Source organism: Xiphias gladius, chromosome 22 (assembly GCF_016859285.1).
Source record: "Xiphias gladius isolate SHS-SW01 ecotype Sanya breed wild chromosome 22, ASM1685928v1, whole genome shotgun sequence".
Classification (NCBI taxonomy): Eukaryota; Metazoa; Chordata; class Actinopteri; order Istiophoriformes; family Xiphiidae; genus Xiphias; species Xiphias gladius.
Window position 1 is genome coordinate 9,623,048 of NC_053421.1, and position 27,494 is coordinate 9,650,541.

General features: G+C 38.7%; 1 protein-coding gene across 4 annotated transcripts; it reads left to right on the forward strand.

Annotated features, from left to right (window-relative positions):
* Positions 1-27,038, forward strand: mroh1 (maestro heat-like repeat family member 1). 4 transcript variants are annotated; one of them, XM_040117726.1, is made up of 45 exons: positions 1-181; positions 1,037-1,148; positions 1,412-1,557; positions 2,634-2,765; positions 2,846-3,008; positions 4,165-4,263; positions 4,509-4,660; positions 5,264-5,404; positions 5,688-5,780; positions 7,196-7,274; positions 7,669-7,782; positions 8,014-8,087; positions 8,239-8,361; positions 8,748-8,855; positions 9,992-10,136; positions 10,341-10,381; positions 10,902-11,043; positions 11,312-11,364; positions 11,646-11,753; positions 12,207-12,326; positions 12,443-12,565; positions 12,707-12,853; positions 14,048-14,074; positions 15,709-15,831; positions 15,952-16,031; positions 16,450-16,591; positions 16,902-16,997; positions 17,416-17,520; positions 17,907-18,042; positions 18,188-18,300; positions 18,536-18,688; positions 18,853-18,909; positions 19,215-19,312; positions 19,541-19,706; positions 20,111-20,280; positions 20,395-20,532; positions 20,943-21,057; positions 21,276-21,422; positions 21,529-21,595; positions 21,868-21,989; positions 22,309-22,458; positions 22,579-22,713; positions 23,407-23,509; positions 23,763-23,828; positions 23,932-27,038. In XM_040117726.1, exons 2-45 carry the CDS (start codon positions 1,127-1,129, stop codon positions 24,006-24,008), a joined length of 4,911 nt encoding a protein of 1,636 aa, XP_039973660.1. In that variant the 5' UTR covers positions 1-181; positions 1,037-1,126; the 3' UTR covers positions 24,009-27,038. The 4 variants fall into 4 exon arrangements, with proteins under 4 accessions (XP_039973660.1, XP_039973661.1, XP_039973662.1 ...); XM_040117727.1 differs by having other exon boundaries at positions 1-173; XM_040117728.1 differs by lacking the exon at positions 14,048-14,074.
* Positions 27,039-27,494: the final 456 nt, after the last annotated feature.

A 27,494-nucleotide genomic window follows, 5' to 3' on the forward strand; every position in this document is an offset into this window, starting at 1 on the left:
CCTGCCTGATACGTTCCTGCTGACCACAAGCACATGACCAGGCGTGTTTACACCTGCAGTCGGGCACACTGAGCCAAGCCCTGACTGTGCCACAGACAGGGAAGCCCGTCGTCTGTGAGTGAGATAAGAAGCAGCGTCGTCGTGAGAGGTTATTGTTAAGCGGACAGCTCAGTGTGAGTTGGTAAGTTAGCTTTATTATCAAGTCTGTGGTTTTCCTTCAATCTGTGATGTGAGAACGCCAGCGTCTCTTCCGTAGCAGTAGCTGCTAGGTTAGCATGCTAATGTAACTGTTATCTCAGATTAGCTCGCTGCAGCAGCATCACCACCCGAGCGTATTAAACGTAGATATTAAATGATAACACCAGCTACAAAAGACATGACGCTAAGCGTTTTACTTAGCTAACTTTGCAAGGTGTGTTTGACTTTAATGTCATCTTGTTATAGCGTCGTTTACGTTGAAAAATTACTGTAGAGTTAGCTGCTTCGTATCAGTTTTAGTTGGTGGTTGTGTTAATGACTAAAGGAGTGGCATGGAAAGGTACCTGAAGCGTAGAAAGCTGGAGTGACAGTTTGAAAGAAAAATTCAGTTTATCTATATAGACTACGATAGCTTTTGGTTGAAGACAGTAATGTCTTCTCAGTGTTTGCTTTAGTGAGGCTGTCAGAGGTCAGTCTCAGCTGTAATGTAACCCGCCATCACCTGGCTGTGTGCTGTCATTCTTGGTGTCTCATGTTTGTCAACCTTATGCTCAGAAAGCGCCTGTGCTTTGACGATTCAAGCACATCAGTTATTTTAGATAGATATAAACATCTCCTGTGTGGCATCATTTGCTCCTGTCATGGGAAGATTCGCAGTTTAAGAGAGAAAAATACTGTTGGCTGCTTTATTTTAAGTGCATACAAATATCTGTTGACTGCTACCCCCGAATACAGACACAATTCAGAAAATATTTTCAGTGAAAATAAGAACAGGGCAGTCTGTGGACCGCTACACTAAAATTCACTGTATATCTGCATATCATACTTTGCTCTTTAGCTCCAGGCAGTCCCTGCCCACCTGTACCCAAGGAGGGAAGCTCGATCCTCAACCTCAGGCTCCAAGAAGCCAGCCCTTTTGCTGTCCACCATGGATGAGACAGATGTGGAACGTGAGCTCTTATCTTATCTTATCTTCCAATTTGTTTTATGTCTGCGTCTATTGAGGTACAGTATTTCATTTGCTTTGTTTGGCACAGTACTGAATGCTAAGCAATGCTTAATTTTCTCATATTTGTTTAAGTAGTCAGTAGTTTTACTGCGCAGGTCTCACCAACTTTGTCTAGCCATTTGTATTAACTGCATTTCTCTCTACTTTCTACTCTTTAGTCTTCCTCATCAGATATGTCTCTGTTTTGTTGTGTTTTCCCTCTAGAGGTGACCCTGGCTCTACTAGATGCAGCCAATGATAAAGACTCAGAAGTCCAGGAGCAGGTCAGAAAGTCTATGTTAACCCTGGGAAAACAGCACCCAGACCGAGTGTTAGCCATGTGTCAGGACTACCTCCTGAAACACCCAAAGGTAAAACCCCAGAACACACCTCCGTTATGGTAAACACAAGTCAGAGCTATCTATTAAAACACACCAGGGTAACCAGATACTGCTGCTCTTATCAGTATTCCCACTGCACTTTACCAAGTAGATAGCAAATTGCTCTTGAAACACTTGTCTGAAGAAAAAATAAAAGAAAAAAAAAGCCAGATAAGCTTGGCCATATGTGCATTTTTGTTCAGCCATTTATCCTGTTTCAAAAGTAACACAAAAAACACCTTGCAGTTACATTTAGTGATTAATTGCTGTGCTAATACTTTACACATTCAGAGTGGAAGCTGCAGGGGAACTCCGCCATGCTTTTGATTTCTGATAAAGGGCAAACATTGTCTCTTTAGACCATTCTACATTAAGCAGGATTTCAGCGAATTAAGAAGTGGCACATACATGTTGGAAACTTCTGTGGCTTTATGAAAGATTGGTCTTAACTCCATTAACCCTAGCAAACAGTCTGCTGCTAATCTGTTAAACCCGGTCACACTTAAAAGGCCTAAGTCAAGACGTTCCCTCTAGAGGTTTCACACCTGTACAAGATGTAACCATCGCAATAAGTAGTTGTATGTGTTAATTTTTCAGCTCTGTTGATGAAGTTCATTTGACCTTTTTACGTGTTGCACAATTTCTCCTCAGAAGTTTCACCATAGAGCTCTGAATCAGCTTGTGACTATATATGATGATGCAACAGCTAATCGTACTGTTATAGCCCTCGGACATGTGATTATCAGATGGTGGCATCATTCTATTTAGGAAATGTTTCAGCAAACATCAGTGACATAGTACATAGGATTTCCTTTTTTATTGAGATGGTGTTTAATGTACTGACTCATATTTTACCTTGTATATGCCTGTGTGAAAGCTAAATGCAAAAATTTTACATGGTATGTACAGTAGATTTTATGCTTTTTAATGGTGAGAATATGCCATCTAATTAATTAGTATTCCATTTTGTTTTTATTTTGTATTTTAAATGGGCTCTTTATATATTTGTTACTCCTGTTTTTCTTGTCATCTCTTTTCTCTGTTTTCTCCTTCTTCTGCTCCTCTAGCTGGTAGTGAGCCACAGAGTTGTGATTCTTCAGACTATTGAGCTGATTGCAGGCTGCAGGATAGAAGAGATCACTTCCCCCAGAATAAAAAGCATCATCTCTCTGGCCTCAGATGAGATGACACGATCAAAGGTAAATATGTCATTTCATTATTTATTTTTTGTTTCTTTCAGAGGACAGATCATACATGATATTCCTTACTATTTTCTCAGGAGGTCATCCCTGATTGGCAGCAAGCAGCCAGTAATATCCTGGTTGCTGTGGGTAACAAGCATATAAATGATATCATGGAGGAGATACTAAGCAAGTTTCAGCCAGGGGTCTTACCTCACTTCTTCGTGGTCCAAACACTAGCCAACCTCTCTGATTCCAATGGTAAGAAAATTCTTGCACGCACAACCACAAAGGAAGGAATTATCCTGGTTAAGGCCATTAGAAAGACCACACAAACACAGACACACACACACACACACAAAAAAAGAAATCAAAACTTTGGCTCACAAGGCAGGTATTCAGAGGTTGATGGAAAAGACATGAACCTGTTAAACCTGTCCAAAAACTGCATTTGCTTTTTGTTCAGGAGCGTTCTCGTGTGGTTTGTAAAAGACGTTAATTTAGTGTCAGAGTAGCCCCTTTGCACTAATGTAAACACTCAAACCTATTCCTAAACCACTGCAACTGAATAAATGCCTTTTAAGAGGGCGTGAACAGTTTGTTAGTCATATCCACACAGATAGTGTTGGTTAGCAAGCAAACAAGCCGCCACTGTGATTTAAAAATGTTTTGCACTGTTTCAGCCACATTATGCTGGTGTACAATCCCTTTAACGTGTGGCTGATGACACCTAAATTTAAACTTGAGTCTTTGTTTCATGCTGTAGATGAAGGGGTGTTGTCTAAAGCTTCCTGCTGCAACAGTTCAGACTGAAACTGACGAAAAGCTAAGAGCTAATAAGCTGTCAAACGCATCTACAGTGGGCTTGCTTTAGAAATTTTAACACAGGTCTACTTTATACTAAATGTGCTTTTTTCATCTCTATTGTGTATCAAAATATAGATATTGAATTGCAATTCAATATGAGCAGATTCTACATTAATAAATAACATTAATTGGCTCGGCTCTGGATCAGAGGCTAAAAAAATCTCCAATGGCAGACTTGTCATTCTGTGTTGTCAGTCTCTGAGTAGCTGTCCTTTGTGGCCACAGTATCTGCTTTTGATTGTGGATTGCTGGTGCATAGTGTAAATTTTGGAGGAAGTACAAACTAAAGCCAGTTTTTGTAGCTGTAAATTATTGGCCACCACAGAGATACATTGAAATTATTTTTGTTATGATACATAATGTGATTAAACATGTTGTTTGATAAAATATTGATTTTATGTTTCTGATGTGCCAATATAGTTTTCACTGGGGACTACTAAAATCTTCAACCATGCTTTCCTTTTAACTTTTGTACATTCTCCCTTACTTACAGAGGAAGTGGTAAGTAATAACGTGCCATTAATGCTGTACTTTTCTTCATGTTCTCTAGTTTATGGCATGGTACCTTTCCTGAATGCTATTCTGGGCACCATGTTGCCCATGCTGAGCATTGCCAAACAGGACAACATGAAGTGGGTCTTCTCTTCCGGTAAGAACCTCCTGACATGCTTTTTTTTTTTTTTTTAATTTGTCACAATTGTTTAAGTATCTCAACCACTCCTCTCTTGAAATCAGAGAAATTGTGAAACACTACCTCTGGGTATTCAGCTCCAAAAAGATGAAACTTTCAAAGTGTGCTATTCACCCCTGAGATTTTCTCACAGTTTTGTCATCAAAGTGTTTTCCGTTCTCTCTAATTTCCGGTCTCCCACTGTTTTGTTTCCCTTCATCCAGCCCTGTGTCATTTCAGCGACAGTATCTTGGAGTACCTGGCCAACCTGGACAAGGCTCCAGATCCCACAGTTAGGAAAGACACATTCTCCAGTGAAATCTATGCTGCTTTTGACATCCTCTTCAATAATTGGTTACAAAGCAGGGAGTCTAAGGTAAGGTCACAGAGGTCAGTTTTGGGGGTTGAGCAACATGTTTGTCTGTTAGAGCCTGTTAGATCCTGTATATTTTCTATGGGATCTTAATAGCGCAGCAACCACACAATTTACTGTTGAGTCTATACTTAGCCGTGTTAACGATTTAACCACTATGCCTTCGTACTGCATTACAGTATGAAGGGAACCTATTAGAGTTAACAGTGGTTCACTGGAATGACATTCACAACGTGGTGCGAAAGGGCACTGAATATGCAAACTAAGAGTTCAGTGAAAACAAACAAGCTATGGAAAACAAATGATGGATATTCATTCTTTTTGTTGTTGTTGTTGTTCTATAGTCTGTTCTGCCTGGTGAAAAGTAAATTATAGATCTGTGATGACAAGGCAACCAAATGAATTGGTATTTTAAGTAATGAGTGATGTCACATGATTCTTATTTTTTTATTTATTTTTTTTAAATGAGTGGTGTTGCACTTTTTATTTCCTCCCTATGTACATACTGTACATCTAGTTGATGTTATTAGTTTGTGAATCTGTGTCACTTAATCTTTCTCATGTCTGTTGCCTGAGATCCTATCTTTCTGTATGTTTGGGTTCTAGTTGAGGCTAACAGTGTCCGAGGCAGTAGGCTCTATGTGCCATCTGATGGCCAGTGATAAACTGGAGGAGCAAATTCCCAAACTCATTCCTGCCATCCTGTCCCTGTACAAGAAAAACAATGAGCACTACGTCATTAGCAAGGTATGTATGGAATCCATCATGAGTGAGATAGACGGTTGATTTTGGATTCTGTAACATGAATCGTAGAGCATCACTATCCAACTTCAAACTGCCTCCTGGCTTTTAGTTGGTGTACATATGTTGTTTTGACTTCATACTATAAACTGTCTAATGCTGTTACATCTGTCCTCTGGTGCAAGATTGCAAACCACGTTTGGTTAAATTAACCACCCCAGATCTACCCATGTTGGCATGATTTCTGTTATAATATGTTCTTTTTTTTTTCTCTTCTGCCTTCACACAGAGTCTGTGCCAAGTCCTTGATGCTTCGATCAACATGGGCAGCAGGGTGCTGGAGACACAACTTGATAGTCTACTCTTTGCACTGCATCAACAGGTATACATGAGTAAAATTAATACTGCAGCTTTCACCTCGAGTGAACCAGGTGACACAGATGCTCATGAAAGGTGGAACTAGGCAGAAAACATGCTTGTAGCGATTGCACTCCCCCCTATATGCATATACTAGATATACATCCAAACCAAATCTTGTTGACCTGACTTTTTAGCATTATTTTACAGAGCTATGGAATTTTTAAGACGCAGTGTGCATCATTTTAAAAAATTGTTAATAAACTGGTAAATAAAAGGAAAATGAACTAACTTTCAGATGGGTACCTACAGTATAATTTTTTCTGTTTGAAGGTGAAATGTTCAGTCACCAGTTCAGTCATACACATGTTGATCGGGAACACTCCACACCATTTTGGACTTTTGAAGTTTGTTATCAAATAAGAAATGCCGTACTGTGACGAAAAATAGAACAGGGCATGCCGAGTAACAGAGCTTTAGCAAACCGCAAGCATAAAGGACTTGTTAACGCCACTACATGATATTAGCTGTGCCTGGATCTGTCTGGTCTGACTACTGTTAGTTGCCTGTTCCCACCAGTCTGCGCAGCACTTTCTGTCACAAGACTAGTTTGCTCCCATACAAACTGTATTCCATTCCTTGTGTCTCAGTATTCCTATTTAGTGACAGAACAGTTCACCATATTGAAACCACAATTCTGTAGCTAAATAGGGGGGAGGCTCGATTATTCCTTTTGGTTTTACCTTCACCTTATGCTACTTTCTTTTAGATGTGTGAATCGACTGTCAGAGAGTCGTTGTAGTCAGATGTTTTCATGACCTTGTGAGTCAGCTGATACTGGGCCTGATGCCTTGACGGTTGCAACATTTTACCACAGTGACTCTGCCAGTTATATGTGTGTATCATCTGGATGGCCTGGTGGAGACAGAGAGTATTTCACCAGAAAGTTACAGCACCAGTGCCTTTTACAACAGTTACAGTTATCATTCCTATTGTAGTCTTACACAACACTTTATAACTTCATTTGTGAAAACTAAACTGTACATGTGCGTAACTGAAGTTGACGGAAGTTTATTAAGTCCAAGTAAAGTGCTGAAAAACACTAGTTGTAAATAGGAGACTGTGGTAGTACTTTAAACTTCTCATGTGTGACCTGGTTCTATAAAAAGAGCATGTTGGAAATGCCCCTCTTGGACAAACAAATAAAAGTCACTACAAACTATCATTACAGTTTATGCTATTATTTTCCTCATTATTATATACTACATGGATAATTATCTAGTTGAATTTGAATAAAGTTATTCTATGTCATTATTTTTCCATGTAACTAAAATGTCAGTGCTCACCAGAATTCATATCATGGCATATATCCGTGTTTGACAGTGCACAAGTTGACACGACTGTCAGAGAGCAGTGTAACATTTCCTTTGTCTCCCCCAGGTGTCTGCCCCCGTTGATTACCATAACCCTCCGACTGTCAAGAACCACAATGAGGTCCTGCGCTGCTTCAGTTTGCTAGGTACTAAAGCTCCTTAGTTGGTGGTTGTGTTTGTATCTTACGACTGATCATTGACTGTTGTTGACACTATGTTACACTGTGCTAATTTCTTAGACAGTAATATTAGAAGATATATATGGTGACCAAGTTAAATGTATGGTAACAGCTGAATGTTGTCCAACAGCACCAGGCTTTTCTATCCGTTTTAGTTCTGTGGAGTCACAAGAACAGTAATGAGATCATCTATTAGTATGCCAGACTTGGTGTCCACCACAAGATAATCATATTAACTGTGACAGTCAGTCTACTTCTCTCTCCTTCTCTCTTGTCTTGTTTATCTTTCCTGTGTTTTGTCCTTGTTTTTGTATTAGGTACAATTTCTTTTTTTTTAATACTTGCACTCCTCTTCCTCTAGCGAACTCCTTCCCAGACCGGCTGGTATTGTTTGTACTTCAGAAGTTGGAGAACAGTAATGAGCGGAGCAGGATGGGCTCCCTGGCTGTCCTTCGCCACCTCATCAACTCTACCAGTGAGGAAAGCAAGACATACACACTCCCCACATGAACTTATCTCTTACTCCACACACATTAGAAGAACAGTTAAAGTAATTACTCATTCACTGAGCCCTGAATTATAGTATTATTAGTTTATATTTGAACACAGTCATGCAGACTACTTATATCTCCTTTACTAGTCTGTTCAGCTTATGTTATCTGGTTATTTGTGGTTGTGTCTTGAAGTGTTCATGTGTGTGTTGCAGCTTCTACAATGGAGAGTAAGAAGCTGCTGATTCTGGCCAGCATCAGACAACCAATGGCTGACCATAGCAACAAGGTAACACACATGTACATACACAGAGAGCATCAGGTTTTTCTTTTAGTCTCTATGTAACTATTCTGCTAAATTAAGATTGTTCGGTTTTACTGAAGAGGTTTGTTGCTCAGATAACCATAACATTGTTATGGCTTACTTCTCTGTTTCCCAGGTGAAGAAGCGTGTGGTCCAGGTGATCAGTGCAATGGCTCATCATGGTTATCTGGAGTTAGAGGGAGGGGAGTTACTGGTGCGATTCATAGTTCAACACTGTGCCTTACCTGACACAAACCAGGTGACTTCTGTGTGTTTAGTTCTCAAGTTTTCCTAAGATGGAAATTTGATTTGTGTGGAAGTTGTTAATGATTACTATTTCATTAATTTGCTCTATGTAAATTCTTGCATGGGTGGCTTATGTGGTTGTATGTCTTATAGGTTGCATTTTAAGGTAACAGCAAAAGCAAAAGTAATTTTTCATAACCTATTTAAATAAACCCAATAAAGCATAAAAATGGTAGAAAACAAATATGCAAACAAACACATATAACTACATACAAGCATACAGTACAAATAAACTGTCCAAATTTCATCATTCAAAATCCAAAATTTTGCATTACGGAAGGACTGCTGAAGATATGGAAATATGTATTCTGATCTGTGCACCTGTCTGTGTGTCTCAAGCGTGGCGAGAAGTCCACAGATCCAGAGGAGGTGACAAATGAGTCACTTAGGACGATGTGTGACAGCACCCTTCATCTCCTGACCACCACTGTTGGACGACTAGCTGATGTACGTACACTATCTTCATGTCATCCTATCTGTCTAATTTGTTAGTGACTAATTCATCTAGGTTCTGAAAATCATTTAACTGTTGATATTGTTGCAGATGTTTGTTTTGCCAGTTGCATGTTTATGAAGCTTGAGCTTGATGATGCTTTATTGTGAAAATTGTGATTTTTCATTATACAGTGATGACTAGGTGGCGTGGCAAATGTCAATGTTTTGCCATGAAACAGGAAGTTGTTGTATAGGTGCTTGTATTGGGTGTTGCTGTACGTTTCACCTACATATACGAAATTAGGTAGCCACATGTAACATCCCAAGATTTACAAAAAAGCCTCATAAAGCCATAACCTGAACTGAACAGGAAGTCATCCATTTTTAATTTACTGTGCAATTTTGGCACAGCTTTTGCCATTTACAGCCATTATACTTTGACAAACTCTTCCTACAAATTTAAATAGATCAATATCATATGTGGACAGTCTAATCTACCGTAATCACCTTTGTGATGCTAAATTGTGTCGCTTTTGAGTTTTCGTTGAACGGCGTGTCTGTGTATCATAGTGAATTTTGATGTTTTGCCTTGAAAGAGGAAATAGTTGTAACTCATATATACATTGTCCAGTCTGCCCCAAACTTCACGTTTGATAAGAGAACTGGCCTGAAGACATTTACATGCCTATATTCAGTTATAGTAATAGCGCAATCTCCTGGCAACAGTAAGTAAGCCTTTCGTGACAGTCATAATTTTATTTGCATAAAAGTTTCATAATCTTGTCTACACTTGAAATACAACAACATAATGCGTGTTTGGTGCATGTTGTCCAGCGTCACATTGTGGACATGGGAATTAATACAAAATGTGCAATGAGTCATATCTGCTGCCACGCACTCCATGCAAGAAATAACATCTTACTCATTCGTGCAGTCTCCAGTGGTCACGAAAGGCGCACAGCTGCATCAACCGGCATCCTGCTGGCACCGCCAATGTGTATGATGGTGCGAGGGCTCGATCAATACTGCTTGAAGCTTTAATTGGGGTTCAATTTATGTCACTTAACAGCAACTGTTATCCATGGATTGATGGATAAAATGGATGAACATTGCTGACATACTTAACACGTGTATTTTGTTGTTTGAAGGTGCTATGGCCCAAGTTGCTGTACTATCTGACCCCTTCACAGTACAGCAATGCCACCACTCCTCTGTGTAAGAGTCTTATAGTGCTGGGCAACAAGAAGAAAAATAACCAGGATCCCAGCTTTAACATAGACTTTACTCAGGAAGGTAAGAGGAATATTTAGTGATAAGGTGCATCTATGTCAGAGTTAAATGTTATGTGTATTACATATTAAGTCTGCATTACCCACGAACAGGAGGTGTGCATTATAGAAAATGCAGTATTACAAATACATTTTAACCTGATTAAAAAAATTAGTCTGTTCTGTATGACCGATTCAAAGATAAATGTGTCTTATCTCTCTCTTCCAGTCAATCTGCCCTCTCCCCAAACACTAATGATCAGGCTGCTGGTAAGAAAAGCCAACTGTATAACACTCTACAGTAGTGTCTGATGACTTCTTTTAGAGCCAAAGGCAAACACAGAGGCTAGAGTTTAGAAAAATGGCTTACTAAACATCCAATCCGGTCAGAGGCTTGAGTAACCGATTGTTATTTATTGTACTTAATTAATTGCAGCCCGTGGTTTAGATTAATCACTTGTCTAGCCCAATAATACTTATCAGTTGTCAAGTCTCATTTTTCTCTTGATATTTTAGTCACAATTTCTGATTACTTCTTGTTAATATAATATTAATATTGTAAAGTTGTTGGGGGGGTTGGAATAAGAAGATAATCCCCTTAAGTGTCTCAGTTGTTACTGCTGTTTTGCTGAAATAACCAGACTAAAATAATGGTTGCAAATAAAATCAACTCATTTAAAGTGAGAGACTGTATGAAAACAGAAAGTAGGTAGTTCTATGTATACCATGCCTAATGGATGTCTGTTTATCTACATGGATGTTGTGTCCTTGTTTGTGTTGGTGGTCCTAGGTAAATGCAGCATTCCCGTTCAGTAGCAGAGGTCATGGAGCTCCGTCCCTCTCTCTCCTTCAAATCCTCAGTATCAACATTCACCCCAATACAGAGGGTCTGTGGGAGAAAGAGATCCCTCCTCTGCTGTCTATACTAGAGGGTATGGAGATGTGTGAGTGTGTGTGTGTGAGTGTGTGTACACACAGTGTATCTAAACACAGTAATACCATTGGAGAAAGTGATGCTCCGCTACTGTCACTACTTGACAGCCTGCCTTTTCTGCAAGGACAGCAGTTGATACTTCTTTTGTTTACAGCATTTTGTAGGGAGCATGGTGTTTTGGGTCCTTCTACCTTTTCATTCCTCATGTACAGTATCTGCTCTCTCCTCTACAGTAGAGTAGTCTGACTGTGTACTGTCGTTTCCAGAGTCAACAGCACAGAGCCTGGATAAGAAGCACTGGGATGAGAAGCTGCTGAAGGTGTGCTTTTCTATATATGAATATAATCTCAATTACATCATAATGTGTCAGTGTTTTGCATCTCAATAAACCCCCGGATAATTCTCATTTATTTTTGCATTAATCGTCCATAATCAGTGGCAGTAGACTAATTGACACTCATAACAATAATTAGGCTGTTTATGTAGATGCAGACGATTAGAGAGGCCTGTTTTCATACAGAGAGATTATGCTGTCTCATTTTTTTTGTCTGTTTTGATATGGAAATATTTAAATCTGTCTTTATGTGAAATTATCTACAGCTCTTGTCTAAAACCTTGGCTACTATTGATAATGACAAGTGGGTGTGTCAGTTGGCAGCTGAGGCAACAAGATATCTCTCCACGTATAACAATGCCTTAGAGGATAAGGTAAGTTTTTTTTTTTTTTTTTTTTCCTCAACAGCTTTACTTCACCCACAAATCGAGACCAAGCTGATGGCAACCTATTGCTTTGTTGTAGTCACAAATGTTTGTCCAGTGACACTAAATGAATGGACATAGATTAGTGTTTTGTCGAGTTTCTAAGCCCCCACAGCAAGTCATAATTAAGCTCAAAAAGCTGACAGTGTTGAACAGTGGTTCTCATCCTTTGGGGCTCACGACCTCCTTAAACAGAGCAAAGCTTCCTCCTGAACCAACTACCACAAGTTTGCTCTCCAAGCCCCAAAAGGTGAAACACAGAGAGCTGTTAATTTTACAATGGCATATAGAAACCTTAAAAAATGTTAAAAAATGATAGTAAATGTAGTTGTACAAATAGTAAATTTCCTGTGTCAAAATTTTGATATTTTTTAAAATTGTATTCTTTACTCTCCATTGTAGAGTTTCCTGTATCGGTGTATAGGAGTGACGCTGCAACAGTGTTTCAATAAGGAAGTGGTTAAAAAACAACTGCAGGAAATCCTCCTCACAGCACGGCACAATGACGCTGTCGAAAGAGAGGTACTGTTGTGGTGTTGAAATAACCAGAAGACATAAAGCACATATTGTTATTGGGTTGTTAATATCTAGACAGGTTTAAAGTCTAACCTTTTGTTTTTGTCTTCTATGTATATCAGGGAGTTGCAATGGGCATCGGTCTGTGTGCGAACAGCCACCTAGAGGGAACTCTGGCTAAGCTGGATGAGTTTGGCAAATCAGATGCCTTCAAGAAGTCACCAAGCATTTTCAACCTGCTCAAAGTACAAATAACTTTTACAGTATATCTCAAATGACAGTTTTATTATAGATAGCACTTGGTTTTTTTAAGATTTGTCTGACTTTTAATGTTAAAAGAGCTTCAGTTGTCTGTTTTCATCTCCCCATCCCTTCCTTTTTCGCAGGAGCGTAATGATGTTGAGGTGGAGAAGGTGAAAAGCACGTTAATCCTGTGTTATGGTCAAGTGGCTCTGAATGCGCCTCCAGAAAAGATACTCAACCGCATTGATCAAGACATCCTTCGTTGCATCAGTAAACACTTCAATACCAAGGTAATGTAAATGCTAAGGTAACATGGCAACATGGATTACAAAGAAGACTTTGTTCTTATAGGATGGAGTTTTGGGTAGAGAACTTGCATTCAATAATGATAATGTTAATGAGAAACAAGGGTTGTAGTCTCTAGTTTAAGCTACAGGACCCCGTAATTTGAGATATTGTAGCTGACAGTCACTGTTTCCCTGAAGTGATGAGACAGTTCAAGAAGAACAAGCTTACAAACTGGCAAATATCTGTTGGTGTATTTTAGCTGGACAAGACCAACTCTGATATCATGTACAGTGAGCAGGCAAATGTTATCCATGGTATGTTTTCAAATAAAATCCATTTTAAATATGAGGAATTGGACTACTTCCAAAACTAATTCCAGTGCTATTGTATTCCACCTAAATCAGTCTAAAACGATTGCATTGTACAGTGCAGAATCAAAGTGCTAAAGCAGCTGACATGAAGCATCCGTTCTGTGTCATGAAATGCTACAGATGGACCCTCATTTTAGCCTGCTTAGGAGTCATCTGATTGCTAGTGGCTTTCTAATTGCAAATCCATTGAACTACAAGACGTTTTCAGATTGTTTCCCAACTCTGAATTGAAATGGACCCAATCTCTTTGAACTCTGTTGGCTTGTTAATTTAAAAACGGGATAAACTCAGTTTGCAGTCATCCAGTTTTGACTTGTTTGGCTGTGACAGTGTTCATTACCAAATCAACAATGTATCATCAGCCTGTTACTGGCTTTGTTACAGAAGAGGTTCAGGTGCCTTTCACAAAAACTTAAAATTGAAAACTCAAGTTAACAGATAATTTTAAGTCAACCAAACGAGATACTGGGTATGGAATTATTTACTAATTTCCAATTTTCCTTTAAGAGTAGTAAAGTTTTAGTTTTCATATTTTAGGTTCCTTTCTCTTTTGTGTGATTATTGGCAGTAAATGGATGAACATGTTGCATTACAAACAAGATTTGTCTGACCATTTCAATCTACCATCATTGATTTTTGTCTAACGCAGCAGGAATCTAATTTTAAAAATTTACAGATTCTTGGAAGAAGTGAGGATAGAGTGTAGCAATCAGATGAAACATTTCTGGTTGAGTCAGCAGCAAATTAGATGTAAGAACTTAAACTTGCAGGTAACAGATGTATTTGTATGTGAGCTCATGACTTTATCAACTCTATTTCATACAGGTTCTGGGGATAAAAGTAGAGACAAAGGTATCGTCACAGGAATACATGGGCTATTTATCTCCGTTCTTCTTTGTTTTCTCTGACCTTTGCTATTTAAGTTTTCCTCTTTTCTCCCTTTCATCTTGCTCTTCTTCCTTACTCTTCTTTAAATTTGTCCCTATCTTCCACACACTTGTGGTGATTGCCTCACTAAAATCTTTACTGAGAGTCTTCAAGTCAAGGAAAAAACCGCTTGATGCAATAATGCAACTACTTTTTCTTTAAACTTACACTTGGCTGTATCAGTTATATTTGACCACGGTAGAGCACAAGATTTTTCTATAGGGGTGGTGGAGCACATTGTTGTCTTTAAAAATGCAGTTTGAGGGCTGTATTTTACTACTTAAACATGTACAGTTAATACTGTACCATTAGACTGACTCGGGTCATAATTAAATTTGCTTAAGGACTCTTGTGCAGATATTGATCAGTTGGAAACAATGTTGAGAGTAAAACACAGAAAACTACTAATGCTGCAACTTGACTTAAGTTGTGTTCATTGGAATACATGAAAATGCTCTGCCTCAGTGAAATGTAGCTTAAAGTGATTCACCACCAAAAGTCTTTTGCGTATCAAACACTCGCCCCGTGTATGATTGAAAGGTTTGTAATTTCCTTAATGATGATGATGAACAGTGGTGGTGATGAGCTTGAATTGAGTCTGTTACAATGGATTCCAGTCGGGACCAGTTTCCACCAATAAAAAAAGTCAAACTTTCTTGTATCAAATTGATACTCCGAGCTAGATTTGAGGTGGTTTATCACTCTAACCCACTAATGTAAAACCAGTAACATGGTCACTAGATTGTGTTAGAAACCGTGCATTTAAAGTACTGTGAGTTTTGAAAGCAGCTCAGATACCACAAAAGCCTCGACGTTCTCCTCTGGTCTTTACTGAACCACATATAATACAGAGAATTTTCTAAATGTCTTTTGAATGATCCATGTCTCTTGCAACTTTATTACCTGATAATCTATCTCCGTAAGATTTACACACTGGATTCTAGTCATTCTTTCTTTCTGGTGGATTGTTCTTTAAATGCTCACCAATGACTCACCCTCAGTGTGAAAGGGCTTTTGTAATTTCTTGCTAAACCCTAACAGCTCTTCGTGTCTCTAGGCCTCAAGCTCTTCTGTCACTTCTTAGACCAGAGCCTGATGGTGATTTGCTGTTGATCCAATCTCATCTAATTACACAACTCTGATTTCAAACTTCTCTCCATCCGTAGGCATGGAGGATCAATCTACAATATCACTATTGGATTGATTTATTTGATTGATTGATTGATTGATTGATTGATTGATTGATTGATTTTTATATATTGCTGGAATGATTCTGGATTGTTTCTGCTTTTGCTTAGCTATTGGTAGAGTGGCATCTGGTAAAGGCAATGCACCTTGTTTGCATTTCTGATCATTTTTAAAATGCAATTATCCAAATATCTTCATATTTAGCCTTCCTTTCCTCTTGACCGAAATCTTTTTATCTGTGTATGTCCTATCATTTTTTCTGTTGTATGTCTTGTCTGTTGTATGTTTTTGTGTGTGTGTGTGTGTGTCTGTGTTTGTGTGTGTGTTTGTGTGTGTGTTTGTTTGTTTGTTTGTTTGTTGCTCTAATCTAGGACCTGACTATGAAACTGAGTTTGATCAAGAGTGTTGGTCTCATAGCCAAAGCTATCAATGCGTGTGTGAAGAAACAAAGCTACGTCTTCTCTCGCAAACAGGAGCTCATTACTGTTATGCTGGTCAGTATGAAGCCATATTAAGGGACAACTTTCAGTCATGTCCAAACGATGATAAAAGTGTAACTGCAACAGTAATTATCTTTTGATGTCTCTTTCTGCTGTTATGTCTGCCCTGGTCAGGATTTTATCAAAGCAGAGCCAGCTGATTCATTGAGGACTCAAGTACGCCATCTTGTGATGACCACTTGTGCCAACCTAATGTATCCTTCACTTCAATAGAAAAACTGAACCCTCTGTGTACTTCAAAGGCTAAGATTTACAGAGTCACTGAATAACTGCAACAGCCAATCTTTTCTCTCAATTTGTACAAAAAAGTTACTTTTTATGAGCCCAGGCTGGGTTTGATGATACTGTTAGTTTGATATTGACATTAGTATCCCCTTCATATCATGTGTAGTTTATAATACATGGAGTTTACAGTACAGTTTTTCCTTTGATAAAACTTATATCCCAACTACAGCAACTTGAAGGCGCATAGCATACCACACAAATAAGCCAAATGACTTAATGTCAAAAACACTGATGACACATCACACATAATCACTAAAAAGTCTGTCATATCCCTAAATTCATGCACTTGAGATTCTCGTGTTTGGTCTTTAACATTTAGTTTTTCAGGCCTCTGGATCCTACACTAAGTGAGAATGAGAGCTTTGACTTACTAAAGGTGTGTGTGAACAGTGTGTTTTCACTGCCACCTGAGACGCACACTCCAGAGAAAACTAAAGAAGACGAGATACTGGACCCTAGCCAAAGACAGGTGAGAGGAAGCAAACAGATGTGTGTGCACACACGTACCTGACTGGTGCTACGACACAAATATGTTGTACATTGCCTTGTGCAACCACCAACTTTTAAACTTTTAAACCACCCTCATCAGCAGATCAGCAGAATCTTTGCCACAAGTAATACTTTTGTATTTTGTAGAGGTTAGCAGGTCACTACTAATGTTCCTCCTTTAGTAGAAATACACACAAACCTTTGTCTCATGTACATGTCAAAACATTTCTGTGACAATTTCCAGAAAATATTATGCTATCAGACTAACTTGTCCTGGTAAATCTGTGCAGGCGTTGTACAAAGACACATTGGCTGCACTGCAGGAGCTGCTGAAGAGTGTACTGGCCAAGGATCCCACACCTGATGGCCTGCAGAGTATCTTCAAGGTAAGGCCTTGTGCTTCAGACTAAGTGGTTCCTCTCCTTTTCAGCTTAATGCCACAATTATTTGTATGGTTTTTGTTATCCTGTTGTTGGATCATATTTATTTAGCACATCATTTTTATTTAGCAAAAAAGAAAAACTTCTTTGAATAGTATTAATACTTGATAAACCACTCTGTTCTTCTAAAATATATTAATTGATGTGTTGTCTCAGAGAGTAAATAAATAAATAAATAAAGTAGCCCTGCCAGCATCAACTTAATCTAACCACTTTCTCCTCTCTTCAGTCTCCTTGACTTGCTTCTCAACAAAGAATAATTGGCTTCAGTGAACTGCCATATATCAAGAAGTAACTTTCCCATCTTTATTTTACAGTATCTCTGCGTTGTCTGAGATATGGTGTTTATTATTGTCCTCTGCAGCACATTGAATCATGGTTGAACTCCGGACAGGACCACGAGAGAGAGAGAGCTGTTACAGCTACTGCTCACATACTGGCTTACTACCTGGATAACCTGACTGTTAAGGTACTTATACACAGACACACACACACAGACACTACTCACTTGGACAATACAGATTCAAAGTTACACATGCATGCACATTCAAACTAAACCCTAATCTATCGTCTGTATTCACTCATTCATCGATCATGACTTATCTTAAACCATCTACCATCTCTTTGCACTTAGTCAATTCAAGATCTCTCTTGCTTGCAAGGCCCACACTGTAGATTTGGAGAAATCATAGATTTGCCTTTGGATAATGATACAAAGTAGTATAATTGTTCATATTCATTTTTATGAGCCAGAAAATGCCACTAAATATCTTCTTCAATGCTGATATTCTTTGGCTTCACTTGATTTTAAACCTGGTACTTTGTGCCTTTCCTTTCTTTTGTTTCTTTGTCCAGAACATGGTGTCTTTCCACAACCTTGGAGCTCTGCTGGGTCGACTGTCTCCACGCTGTTCTGACCCTCACCCTGCAGTACGCGCTGCTGCTATTGACTGTATATACACACTGCTTAATATACAGCTGCGATATGAAGGTACTTCATGGTATTAGTGACTTGATAATTTAGGCCAAATCAAACATGAATTGGAGAAAAAATAATTTCATTGATGAAAGTTTTGAAATCAAAATGATAATTACTTAAATAATTCTAATAATTTTCCCTGATTGTCTTTGTGTAGGTTTCTCGCTAGATTATAAGGAGGAAGCTGTGGACAGTCTGTTGTCCCTAAAAGATCGATTAGAAAACCCTGACCACTCAGTTCTCTACAAGAGCTGCTCTGACCTCACCAAGGTACACTGCGTACCCCTCAGTCTGAACTTTAATTTTACTTGTGTTAAATCTTTTTTTCTTTACTGAAGTAAATTATTGTGCCATTATCCCAGGCACTCAACAACGACCAACCTTTTCCACAGTTTTTTGTTATTATGCCTTTACTCTGCATAACTCTAATAATAATGTTTGTTTCAGTATATTAGGCAAAGTAACAACCTGTGCATTACAAGTGTGTTTAACTGCCTCATTACAGGTGATGAGTAAACGTCTGCCTCAGCAGCAGCTGACGACGTTGGTGTTCATGTTGTTTGAAGGACTGGTCGACAGTCAGACAAACTGTTGCAGAGCTTCAGCGGTCATCCTAAATACCCTGCTGAAGAACAGAGGAGGCGGACTGCAAGAGCTGGTAGCACACACACATACACACTCTTATACTTCTGACACAACCCTTTGTTACAGCTGCGTAGGTCTATAAGTACATGGTGGTGCACTCAGCTGTACTGGATTACAACACACACAGCTTGTTTGTTTGATTCTGTCTTTGTCTGTGTTGTATGGTGTGTATGTTAGGTACCAGAGATGCTGGAGGTGCTCCATGTGCGTCTGCAGAGCATCACAGAGGAACAGGTTGGAGCAAACATGAGTATTACTTTATTTAGCATCAATATTTATTATTATAAGGATTTGTTATAGTAAATTCTGATGGCCTATGAACATGATATGGAGCTTTTTGTTATTATTATTATTATTATTATTATTATTGTTATTATTATTATATATTTCTTTGAATAACCAAGTCACAGGCTCATTTGGAGCTTATTTGACAATAACGATCAGCTTTTATGTGCATTATATCTAACTTAAATCTTTTTTTTTCACAGATAACTTATGTCTCACTCAATGAATTAATTAATTGTTGTCCTTGTGTTTAGGTGAGAGTGGCAGTAGGACAGACGGTACTAATCCTGGCATCTCAGCATCTACAGATTGTTATTAATACATTAGTTAACCAACCACTTCCATATGACAGGTATATCTATATGTGTATATATATATATACACATATATAAAGACAAAATCATCTAAATAGATAAAATATACATTCATTGGCTTCGTTGGTTTCATCAAGTAAATTCAGTCAACTAATCTTCTGGTTGTTCGATTTTTTTAGTCTCTCAAATCTCTTAGAGTTTATAATATAAGATATTTTGTACCCATTAAAAATTGTATTTTTATTTTTTTCTGTCTCTCTGTCCAGCTGGACCAGTGAGATGTGGATGGCCTTGGGAGCAGATCCCATTGTAGCCAGTCAGATCATAGAGATGGTGATGGAGAAGCTTGTCATCATGGCACCCTACATAGACAAGAAGGAGTCCATGATAAGAGGAGGGACAACAAAAGTGGCAACAAATCAGCCACTGGCTGTAGGTCACAAAAACTCACAGACATATCACTGACTACATTGATATTCAGAAATTATGGCTTCTATGCAGACACACTCATCTCCTCTGATAGAAATAAGTATGTAATACTATAAAAAAGCAAATTGTAAAGTAACAGGTTCCCATAAAGGTTGAAGTTTACTGTGTTAAGTTTCCTGTCCTCTGGTTAGATCCTGCTGTGGAACTTGGTAGTTTTACCATCAATCATTAGCTGTTTTTTTTAAAGTTTCACAAAAACAGAAATTGGCTGCAACCACCTTTGAGATTATGCAGAGAACTCTTCAGCTGGTTCCACGCTGGGCAGTAGCAGCTCCATACCAAACAGAAATGGCAGAAGATGCCTGTGTTAACATCTGCATGTGTGTCTGTGTGTGCTTTCTTTCTAGATGACATGTGGTCTCAAAGAGCTGTTATTAAATGGCCAGAGTCAGGAGCCAGCAGTCAGTCTATTTCCTCAGCTCTTCTCCTGTCTCACTGTCAGACTGGGAGCAAGTGTCGGAGTCTCAGCACCGAAGGACAACAGCACTAAACACACTGCTTCCTTCCATGTAGCAGGGTGGGCATCTGATTGCTTTTTTTATATCTAGTAAAATGCAGATAAGATTCCTGCATACATTAGCTTTGTAAAGATGTAACCTTTTTTTTTTTTTTTTTTTTTTTGTGGTTACAGGGTAGCAGCTGATGCGCTGAGAATCTTGTTAGCACGAGCCCAGTTAGATGAGGTAATGAAAAGACTGGATGAGGATAACGCCTGGGACGCAATGAGGGAACCGAATACACATATCACTGGAGTTACACTACTAGCAAGGTAGAGACACATTCACACTCACACTCACATTAAGCTAGCTGGATGCAAACTCTGTACTCTGCAATGAAATTGGTTAAAAAAAATAGCTCGAAATGTCAAATAATTTCTGCTACACTGCTCATCAATGTTTAAGTGAAATAAGTGACGTACACACTTAAAGGATTATGATGCTGAGTACATTTAAACAATGTTTAAATCCCTTTGGTAAAAGACTGTCAGGCACTCAACATTTAAAAGCAAATGAAACCCAAACACCCTCCATATGTTTCGAGGAATCAGATATAATTCCTGTCTCTCATATCTAAAAGTAAATGTGTTCCAAATAATTATATAATAATAATAATAAAAATAATAAGTCAGTATATACCTTTGAGTGTGTATAAATTTGAGTATGTTTGTCTTGTCTATAGGGCGATGGCTAAACATGCTGGTCCCAGGTTGCCCGCCATTGTGGAGTGTCTGTGTCCCACCCTAAACAACATCTATGAATGCCAGAGAATCACCGTCACTGCTTTCTTCTCTGAGGTGGCAAACCATGCTTATTTTACAGTTGATTACAGTTGGGAGGGGGCCAAAAATCAACGATAAATGCCTCCGCCTGTTACAATGATATCTTAATTACTAATAACTTCTTTGTATCAGTTTATATTGAGTATAAAAATGGCCACAACAGCCCCAAATGCCATGCCAATGCCATTGTGACATGATGTGTTTTCTCTTTCTCTGTATTTTCCTGAGTCCAGCTGTTAAGCCATCATGTGGTGACGGAGTTGATGTTGATAGACGTGTTAATGAACAACATGATGGAGAGGATATCAGATCCCTGTTGCACCGTCCGTATGCTGGCTGTTCGAGGGCTGGGCAATATAGCTGTGGGATCACCTGAAAAAGTACGACGCTCGCATACGCACAGAACAAGAGCGCACATATGCTACGCGTTACTGTAGCTGTGAAGTCACTCACAGCTTTCTCTTTCTTGCTTCCCTCCACTTCCAGGTGAATAAATATGCCAAGGAGCTGCTGGCAGCAATGAGTTCAGGAATGGAAGAGAAAGACGATCCAGGTGAGTTGACAGCAAAGTCATTTCATTTGCTGGAAAAAGTGACCACAGTGACTACAGTAATCTGTAGTCTGGTTGACCTGAGTCATTGCAGTGATTATTAAAATTTCCTTAATTGATTCTTAAGGTTTACAGTCTGCTGGTACGGTGTTTGAGTTTAATTCACCACATTCATCATGTTTATTATACCACATGTTCAGCCACTCACCCTGGATTGGTTGTAGCTGGTAGAAATACTCCTCTTTTTCAGTGTCTGGTCTCTGGTCTTCCTGCAGGTAAGCTGATCACTCTTGAGGCCATGTCAGGTCTGTCTAAAGTTCTCCTCTACCTGGAAAAGAAGAATGTCCACTTACTGGTGGTTTATATCTTCATGAAGATTAAACCATTCTTGGAAAGTGTAAGTTTCCTTTTTTTTTCTCTAAAAATATTATATGTTGATATCCAGTACACCCTATAATACATCAACTCTCAGAATAATCATGAATAGAATCAGGTTATTTTAAATTTGTTATTAACAGTGCTGGAGTTGTTTAATGGTTATTTCAGTGTTGACCAATGATACAACCATACGGTATTTAGTGTCTTTTAAGCTGAGCTGATTTGAAGTCAGTCAGTGCCCTGTAGGGGTTTTCAACCTTGTGAGGAAGGGAAGCTGTATCTCTGAATCCCACACGTAGACACACATAACACTGACGGTATCTTTTGTACTCATCTAGGAGAATGATGAGATCCGCTGTGCTTCCATCCACCTGATGGGGAACCTGTCCAAGTTTGGCTCAGGAGAGCCAGTGTTCAAAGACCAAATCCACAATGTTCTGGTCAGCCTGCTGTTACACCTGGTTGACCCGAACACACAGGTGGTCAAGGTAGGAAATTTGCATTACACGCATAAACATACAACATGTCAAGACACATTTTTCTTAGCGTGAACATTTACTACTACATTGTTTCTTACAAATATGGATTTTGTTTTTGCGTGTGTCCAGGCGTGTAAGTATGCGATGCGTGTGTGTGCTCCTGTGTTGGGATCAGAGCAGATCACGACCATGTTTCAGAACCACCTCCATGATGACAAGGGCTTGCACTATGGAGAGTTCATCAATGACCTCACCAAATACCTGGTGAGACACACACACAGTCATAACCACAAGTATCCCTGAATGGCTGAGTATGGGGAAGTGTGCATGTTCTCATAAAATTAGCTCCGTAAAAAGAGTTTGGTTTTAATTCCTGCAGGGTTTTTTGTTGCCATCTTGCCACTTGTAAAGTTCTGTATTTAACAACATGTCTATACAAATGGCATAGCATGAGCAGCACAATAGCAGAGCAGCAGCAGCTCTGTTGCTCGTGTGTGTGTGTGTGTGTGTGTGTGTGTGTGTATCTGTGTGTGTGTGTGTGTGTGTCTATACAGGAAGTGTTGAAGCAAGGTATTGAGTTATAGGTCACCCGTGTTTTGGAAGTGCTCAGAGCCCAATAAATAATCCCTGTAGTTACACATGTAAAAATATGCTTTGTGACATGTTTTCAGGTGTATAGTGCAGGTAAAAAGTTATTATGTCATTAAATGCCCTGTGTAGACAGCTGGAATGATTAGAATAGGAGCATACTGTTAATGTTCTGTTGGACACACGTGAGACAGATGACTGAAAATTGCGGTTGAAGAGCCTTTTGTGTAGACGTGGCTTAATAAAGTGCATTTTAGCTTTAACTGCACCAATTCTCAGAAAAATTTGATCAAATGTTGATATTGCCAACTACATAAGGGGAGACTCTTGTACTTGTTTGATGTTCAGTGCATCTTTTGTGGTTTGTAGATCCAGGACTTTCCAGGCATGCTGAACTTCTACCACATATCAGTCATCCAGTTCTTCAAGAGCAACTGGCCTGAGGTCAGAGCAGGAGCTGCCATGTTTATAGGTATGACTGCAGCACCAACATATTGTAAACACTAGATTCTAAAACTTACTAGTAAAAAGTCAGAACATTTTTAAATGTGAAAAATTATTTTACAACTGCTGCATCATTTTGGCTACAATCATGCCTTATTACAACACACTGTTCACTCTCACATATAGTATGCACATGAAACTCTTTAGAAACAATATATTTGATGTGACCTGATTATAAAGCGTGTGTGTGTGTGTGCGTGTGCGTGTGTGTGTGTCATCAGGGTTTCTGCTGGGCAATCTTCCAGAGGAGCATCTCTCCCACCTCAATATGGGCACCATCACTAAAGGTGATGCAATGGACAGCATTCATTTTCTTCAAAACTCAAAACAGATTGTTTTTGTCCACTGGTTTTAACAGTGTTGTGATGTCTTTGATGTGTTCATGCACAGGTTTAGTGATGCTGCTCCAAGATCCAGATCCAGTGGTGAGAGTAAAGGCTGCTGAGGCCATGGGACACTTCCACTGACACACATATGCACACACAAACGCAGATCTACATACAAATATCAGTGTTTCCTTGAGTCACAAATGTTAGGTAACCACTGCGTAAAATACATGACTACTTGACAAGACAGAGTATATTTTTATGATTTGGACCTGTGTTTACAAAAACACTCAGATCTCACCATTTCAATGTGCGGTCATTATAAAATTATCCAAATAACACAGCTGTAACATTCATTAAAACCAAAACAGGGACCAAAACAGGAACAAGTATGGAGCCAGAAGCCAAATTGTCACATTTACAAAGGTAACGAAATAATAAAAAATGAACACTGTTAATACACGTTCATACACACACATGCAAACATACAGTATTTAACAGCTTTGATTGCTTTTGACACTCGATTATGGTACTTGAAAGGAAGAGTTAATTCTTAACTATATTTTAGTGACCAAAGACTGTGTTGCTCTTTACAGATTGACGTTGTCTGTAGCATTAAGTGTTCAGTCCGTGTGAGAATACCAGAGATATACTGAGTTCCATGAATGGAATATTCTATACTTACAGAAGTTTCTAATGCAAAGGTTAAGAACACATTTGAACTTGAGTAATACATTTTTTAGAATAAATATAGTTTATTTAAATATTAAGTGCAAATGATAATAGTAATGCACATTTAAACTACGTGACAGAAGTATTTCACATGACACTGCCTAGTGGCTCAAGTGCTTGTGTATAGTCATACCAGAAATTTGTGATAGTGTTAGTGGATGTTAGTTTTAGGTTCAGGCGATCTCTGTTAGAGAGAGAGAGTTTTAGTGACCCAGAGACCCTCCCTCTGATCATCCTGGTATCCTTCAGTTTGCTCTGAGCTTTATCCCTGCCCTCCATGAATATCCAATTCAACATTTTAGATCAGTTAAGACGTGCAGTGCCATGCGTAAGTCTTTAAAAAAATATGTGAAGTCTATGATATAAAATGATAGCTATAATGCTAAATAATGCAAAAAATCTACAGCAGGACTTAAATATGTTCTGTGGTTTATAGTTGTGGGTGGAGGCTGTAATTAAAAGAAAACGGGATGGTTATGTTCTTGTTGCTTTGTTCAGTAGTCCAGATCATCTAGCCGACTTTGTCAAATCAGCCAAATTAGCCAGCAATAACCAGTTAGTGATTACCTTTACAACCAATCTCTAACAGCAGGACTGATACTTCCCACTACTCTTGCTTGGGAGCTTTAGCTAACGTGATAACTGGCTGGTTCAGACATGATTGAGGAAAGTCACCCATGACTTAAACATAGCACACCTCATTTTTATAGCCATAATGAAGCAGTTTGTAAATCACTGCCCCCACTACAACTGAATGGCTACAGCATGTAGCATCTCTTTAGTACACTTCCCAAAGATCCTTTGATCGCAGTCTGTTTAATCTGCACACACTTTAGGATTGAGTTTCACATTACAGACCACGAGTGTCCAACCATGCTTCATTCGAACATTGATTATGACAAGAACTTTGCCAAACCTTCTGTGGTTTTCAGCGGTCATTTCTGAATTACTCATTTTAAGACAGCAACTTTTTTTTGTTTTTATTCACCCATTACATTGACATCAACTAATGAACCAGCCAGTTGCAGCCAATCAGACCATTATCTACCGGTGTTGCCAGGTAGAACAGACCTGCGTAGCCATGCTGAAAAAAGTTTGTGCCAAATGTCCGTTAATATCATTTATTGTAATAGCACTATAGAGATGTTGTTCATGATTTTCTCTCTCTCATTTTGAAAGCACTTAATGTTGTTTCAGTGTCTGTAGTTATTCCATTGAATGGGTTAGTTTGTACAAATTTATGGTACAGTTTTGGGTTTGTCATGTAAATATATATATATATGAGTGCTGTATTACGTAAGGATGTCTGTACATTTAACTTCAATGTCTCCAAATTAATTCACTCACTTGCCAACAGGGAGGGGTGAACACTGATCGATTTCGTGTCCTAATTTGAATTCATTTGGTGACAAAAAATGTCCAATAGAGAATCGGGTGAATGTAATACATTTTTGTATTTGTAACACGTTTGTCTTAAAGTACGATTGTGTGTATGTCTACCTTGAATATTTTTGTTGCACTTTTAAGCTCTGCCATGTTAGTCCCTGATTTAAGAACTGAAACTTCAGATAATTTCCTTCATAAATTACTATTCACAACTCATGTGGAGAACATTTTTGTTATTTTGCCCTTGGATAACTGAGAAAAAGCTGCTTTCCGCAGTTGATTTTTGGTTTGGTTCAAATGTAACAGGAAGGCAGTAAAACTCACATTTACCCTGTAATTGTAATCTATCAAATACAAAAGGCTGCTCCTGCAAATGATGTTCTACAAACAGGGACTCATGGCTTCTAGCACTTTCTAACACTATGGCTTGGTTTTAGGGTGGACGGTGAATAGGAATTCGCAGTGTTTTTAACACTGTTATAAACTTAATACCACTGTTTCGATTTTTCATGTCATCTTCCTGTTTTTTAACATGTTGAATGTTGTTAATGTCTGTCCTCAGTATGCGTGACACGTGGAGGTACAGCTGTTTTTTATGGTTCATGTGTGAATGTGTTTAAGTCTGAATGTGTGCATATCACTTTTCATATGTTACTGGACCAGAAGAGAGTGGATGATGGCAATGAAGGAATAAATAGATCCATTAAAACGTAACTGTTGTTTTTTGATTATTCTGTGGCTTTTTGTTGTTGTAAATGCAGGTTGGTGATTTTTACTAAATTACTTATACTCTGTGTACCTTCATTCCTAATGTAGCAGCTCTAAATACTAATTTCCTGTTTTAAATTGTGCTGTGTTGACTTTTATGGTTGTAGAATGCGACATGGTTTAATTTTTTGGTCTCCAAACCCCCTAAATGTTAACCCAAAGCTCACTGGTTTTCTACCTGATTCTAATTGAAGACATCAGTAGGACTCATCTAAATCCCACTTCTCCCCCTCTGTACATCTCTGGAAATTTTAAATTTTTCTTACCTCTGCTTCTTTGCACACAGCACACTTATTTCATCCTCAGATTAGTATAAAAGAAAAATTTGGTTTGCACATTTTTTTGCAGAACTTTTTTCTTTGTCCATATGGGCGCAGTAAAGAGCCAAGTATAGCGATCGTGCAATAAAGATGCTTGAAAATAAAATGTTGGGATCTGTTAACTTCTTGATTTCAGAGGCCAAAAACCTTTGATGACACCAACAGAAAACAATGCAGCATTTTCTTTATTAGTCTAATCAACCAGCAAGGACGTATGTCATTTCATTTCATGTCACAGGAGCCCCTCTGTGTAATATTTCCCTCTCCCCTCTGTATTGTATTTCTTGATTTGTCTGTCTCCTCTTGCCTCATGTTATTTACCCAATGAAAAATGTTCCAGCGGCACCAGCGTATTGCCATCATATTTTGGGAATTAATTCTTGTGATCAGTCGTGATCCTCGTGTGAAGTCATTGTGGAGC